General features: G+C 37.1%; 1 protein-coding gene across 1 annotated transcript; it reads right to left on the reverse strand.

Annotated features, from left to right (window-relative positions):
• Window positions 1-3,552: 3,552 nt before the first annotated feature.
• On the reverse strand, window positions 3,553-5,001 carry LOC136830473 (myosin heavy chain, cardiac muscle isoform-like). The gene has a single exon (XM_067090009.1). The coding sequence runs from the start codon at window positions 4,999-5,001 to the stop codon at window positions 3,553-3,555; it is 1,449 nt and encodes a 482-aa protein (XP_066946110.1).
• Window positions 5,002-5,427: the final 426 nt, after the last annotated feature.

Genomic DNA, 5,427 nt, shown 5'->3' on the forward strand with positions numbered 1-5,427 from the left:
GTTGTTTCAGATTTAGCTGGCTTTATGCCAGCACGGGCTCTTGCTCCTAGAGCAGCCCGTAAAAAATCTGGACATAGCGTCTTCTTTTACAGGTGACGGATGTGTAGCGTCCAAAACACTAATGATACAATAAATCATTATAAGATAAATACACAAATAAACAATTTTAATTTATTCATTGAGGTATTAAAGTTATAATTCAATAAATTTCTACTAAAACATAATTTACTTTGTGCAAAATAATGAGAACAAAACCAATGCCTCTGGTGGCAACAAACAAACAGAAATGGAAAAGCAGCTATTATACGATTACGGGGTAGGAGTTAGGTGGGGAGGAGAGAAAGCGCATCTCTCTGTCTCACGCGCTTTCTCTCTCCTCCCTCTTCAGTTCCCTACTTCGTAACTATATATTAAAGGAGCTTCATTTCGTTTAAGTTTGTTGTCACAGAATCCAGGGCTTAAATTTCATTGTGCCATTGTAAATATGTTTTCTATTATAATTTTGTTGCACAAATTTTTAATACTTATGAATGTTTGTACTGTCTGTTATATACTTCAGTTTATATTACAATTATTTATTGTATTATTATACAGGTTTCTCCGACGTACTTCCCAAGATTACATCTAATTCAATTAAATAAATATACGACTCCTGATTTAATTTAGGTCATTAAATGGATCAGGTTTCTCCTTATGTTTAAAAATTTGCAGAGATCAAGTAATATTCATTGGGTTGCAGGGTATTAGCTTTAATTCAATGGCAGAATCTTAATATTATATATATATATATATATATATATATATATATATATATATATATATATATATATATATATATATATATATATATATATATATATATATATATATATATATATATATATATATATATATATACACGTATATATGTGCATATATATATATATACCATCATATATATATATATATACATATAATAGTTTTTCTTGTATGCAAATTTTCGTTGAATTTTTCTATGGCTTTTTGATTGTTGATCAACTTATTAATTTGACAATGTTTTCTGAATCTTCTCCGTTCTTCCAAACTCAGTTGATGGATAAACAAACGAAGATGAACTCTGTTCCATTGACTAAAAACACAACACCACAGCTGTTCCGTCACTCGTCGTGACCTCTTCAAAGCGTATAACTGGACATAGCGTCTTGGTGTTTTGTTACAGTGTGCGGACGGATATGTAACGTCCAAAACACTAATAATACAATAAATAATTATAATATAAACAAGTACATAACAGACAATTTTAATTTATTCATAAGTATTAAAGTTACAGTACAACAAAATTTATAATAGAAACATAATTTACTTTGTGAAAAATAATGAGAACAAAACCACGTGTTCTGGTGGCAACAAACTAAACAGAAATGGAAATGCAGCTATTATATGGATTACGGGGGTAGGGGGAACTGAAAGAGGGGGGAGGAGAAAGCGCGTGAGACAGAATCACACGCTTTCTCTCTCCTCCCCTCCCCCCTTACAACTCCCCCTGCCCCCGTAATCCGTATAATAGCTGCTTTTCCATTTCTGTTTTGTTTGTTGCCACCAGAACACGTGGTTTTGTTTTCATTATTTTGCACAAAGTAAATTATGTTTTAGTAGAAATTTTATTGAATTGTAACTTTAATACCTGTGAATAAATTAAAATTGTTTATTTTGTACTTATTTATCTTATAATGATTTATTGTATCATTAGTGTTTTGGACGCTACACATCCGTCCGCACACTGTAACAAAAGAAGACGCTATGTCCAGATTATTTTACGGGCTGCTCTAGGAGCAAGAGCCCGTGCTGGCACAAAGCCAGCTAAATCTGAAACAACCAGATTATACACTTTGAAGAGGCCACGACGAATGATGGAACAGTTGTGATGTTCTGTTTTTAGTAAATGGAACAGAGAGTTAATCCTCGTTTTTTTTTGTCCATCAACTGAATTTGGAAGAAGGTAGAAGATTCAGAAAATATTGTCAAATTAATAAGAAGTTGATCAACAATCAAAAAGCCATAGAATTCAACGAAATTTGCATACAAGAAAAACTTTGCCCAAATCACACACACACACACACACACACACACACACACACACACATATATATATATATATATATATATATATATATATATATATATATATATATATATATATATATATATATATATATATATATATATACACACACATACACATACATACACACGCACACACACATATAACAAACATTTATAAATATATATGCACATAAAATATATATTTATATATGCATATGCACATACATACACAACTCTATATATTATATATATACTGTATATATATATATATATATATATATATATATATATATATATATATATATATATATATATATATATATATATATATATATATATATATATATATATATATATATATATATATATATATATATATATATATATATATATATATATATATATATATATATATATATATATGTATGTATGTATGTATGTATGTACATAGGTATGTGTGTGTTTGTGTACGTACCAGTATGTGTAAGAAATATCTAATGCAGAAAGAACGAAAGAAGAGTTGAGTCAAGTGGAGCAAGGAAGGTCTGAAAATGAAAAGGGGTATTTGTGTGGAACAGAGAGAAATTCTCTCTGGAAACAAAACACTTAACTGTTTGGAGAATCCCTTCGATCAACCTTTTCCTTGAAGTGAAGAGAGATCGCCCAGAGAGAGAGAGAGAGAGAGAGAGAGAGAGAGAGAGAGAGAGAGAGAGAGAGAGAGAGAGACTAAGAGTGAAAAAGCCGATATGAACTGCCTCCGCTGCGTAGGTGCAGCTAGGGTTCAAAGGACCTGTGTACTTTGTATCTAATTTCATCACTTTTGGAAGGAGATGAGAATCAGATGGTGGAGGATCTAGTTCAGGCAGACGAGAGAATCGCCGAGGAAGCCCGATTAAAAGCCCCAACACGAGTGAGACAACAACGAAAATGAAGAGGAAGAAACCTACGAGGACAGTGAAGAGAATGAACAAGAAGAGGATGAAAATTCAAGGAAACTGGGAAAGAACAAAGAGGAGGAAAAGCCACGATTAACCAAAATTGTGAAGGATCTTGACCGGTCACCAGCTGATGCTGGAGCATCGTGTTCCAGGGGACGCTGCGATCTCCTTGGCCCAGTCGGTGAGGTTGGCTGGAGGATGGGTGTGTGGGAGGTGGGGGGACCTCCCATTGCTGGGTGCTGCCGGGGGGAGCAGCAGTCAACACCCATCCTGCAGTCAACCCCATCGAATGGACCGAGAAGATCGCAACGCCTCTGGAACACGATGCTCCAGCACCAACTGGTGACCGGTCAAAATCCTTCACAATTTTGGTTAATCAGGGCTTTTTCTCCTCTTTGTTCTTTCCCAGTTTCCTTGAATTTTCATCCTCTTCTTGTTCATTCTCTTCACTGTCCTCGTAGGTTTCTTCCTCTTCATTTCCATTGTCGTCTGACTCGTTCTATTCATCGCCTTCATCTACACCAGAATCACTTTACTGCCGAGGAAACTGAGTATCTTGGAACGCTTTATCTGCCAAGTCCCTGATCGACTCCCTGACAGCGTCGTATTCTCGTCTTTCGTCGGCATCACAGAGGAGGTCGTTGGCAAAGTTGATCTTCTGCATAATTTCCTTCAAGCGTTCTCGCTCTTCGTTGGACCCGCGGCACCTATCAGGGTTGAACTTGAGTGCCCGCTTCCTGTAGGCCCACTCTATTTCCTTCGAAGTCGCATCCTCTGGAACACCTAAGACGTAGTATGGGCAGCCATGGCGTTGCATTCTTTGCAGGGTTTTCGCGACTGCAACCAAATCTTCTCGATCCTTCAGTTCCTCAAGCTGGACTACAGCTTCACCGTGTCTGCCAAGCAACAAGAGACACAGTCCTAGTTTTATCCTGCAGTCCACTTGATCGTCGTCCATATGCATTACTCTGAGGAAACATTCACCTGCTTGTTCAAGATGTCCAAGTTTACAGAATACGTTTCCTATTCGCTTGGTCTCTTCCATCAAATCAATATTCTTATGCTTCTCACTTGACATAGAATTATTGATCACGGTCTCTTTGCATGCTCTTTTCGATAACTTCTTCTTCTTCTTCCGTTTTTCATTCTCCTGTTGAACGGGCTGAACTGTTTCTTTCAGGGCATGGACCTTCTTCTGTGGACCTAGACTCTTCTGTGCCTCATTATCTTGATTTCTCTCTAGATCAGGATTTATTGCGAGAACAGATACTTCTCGCTCTGAGGCAGGCAATCTCTCGTCGAGCTCTGTGGTCGCCTCGATCCGTCTTTTCCTTTCCGCTTCGTGGGTCTTCACCTTGTCCTCCAGGTAGCCACAGTAGAAATCATTGTCCACAGCTTGAGTTCGCAGTTCGTCCAGTTCTTTTCGGTTCCTGTCACATTCTTCCTCTTTAGCTGCGAGTTGGTCGTTTAGATTTTCTACTTCTTTAGCCTTCTGGATCATTGCCTCCTCCAATTCCTCGATTTTCTTCTTCAGCCGTTGATTCTCCTGTTCAGCAAGGTCGCGTTCTCTACCTGGCTTTTCACTGTTATGCTTTTCTTCCATTAACTCTTCCGTTCTCATGAGATCTGCTTCGTTACAATTATTCCTGTCGTTGATTCCATCAAGGAGGAAACAGTTCTCCTCCTTACCATCTTTCCTTTCCTCCTTCAAGAGAGAGATCTTTTCGGCAGTGCAGAATTCGTCGTCGTCGTCGTCCATCCGTGCGGTAGGATCTTGAGCAATCTGGAGAGCCTTCTGGCCTTCAATGTACTGATGTACGTGGCCAGCAAATCCTCCCAGGGCAAGAACTACCGCGATCTTAACAATAAATAATCCAAATTTCTGGATCCAAATTCTTTGTGTAAAAGGTATCACTGATCTGGTAAGGATCAGAGCCAATAAGCTTTTCAAAACAACGTTAACTTCACTAAGTGCAGTCATGGTTACCTTTCTCTCCACCCGACCAAAAGCTTAGAATTGGATAACGCCACTAGAGCTCCGGGAATTCCTCGAATCGTCACTTCTGCTCCGAGGCCATTCTCTCTTGCTTCAGGAGATTCCTCAGGAGCCTTCGGGAGGACTTGGAGTAACTGAAGGCTCCTGAATACTTTGACGGCTTCAGAAACCTACAAATGGAAATGACTTGAAAGACGAATCAATAAATGTCTTCGTCGGGAAAGAAACTAAAAATATAATTGGAAATTTTAAAATTTCAGACGCAGATGATTACAACACAAATTGGAATTTAAAAAGATTTAGAATAAAATTTTGGTGATAGAAATGTGATGTTCTCTAGTTCATATGATATATATATATATATATATATATATATATATATATATATATATATATATATATATATATATA

The sequence above is a fragment of the Macrobrachium rosenbergii genome, chromosome 46 (genome assembly GCF_040412425.1).
Source record: "Macrobrachium rosenbergii isolate ZJJX-2024 chromosome 46, ASM4041242v1, whole genome shotgun sequence".
Taxonomy (NCBI): domain Eukaryota; kingdom Metazoa; phylum Arthropoda; class Malacostraca; order Decapoda; family Palaemonidae; genus Macrobrachium; species Macrobrachium rosenbergii.

Excerpts from the sequence above, each read along its gene's own strand:
- LOC136830473 (XM_067090009.1), bottom strand. The coding sequence starts at position 5,001 with ATGACTGCACTTAGTGAAGTTAACGTTGTTTTGAAAAGCTTATTGGCT.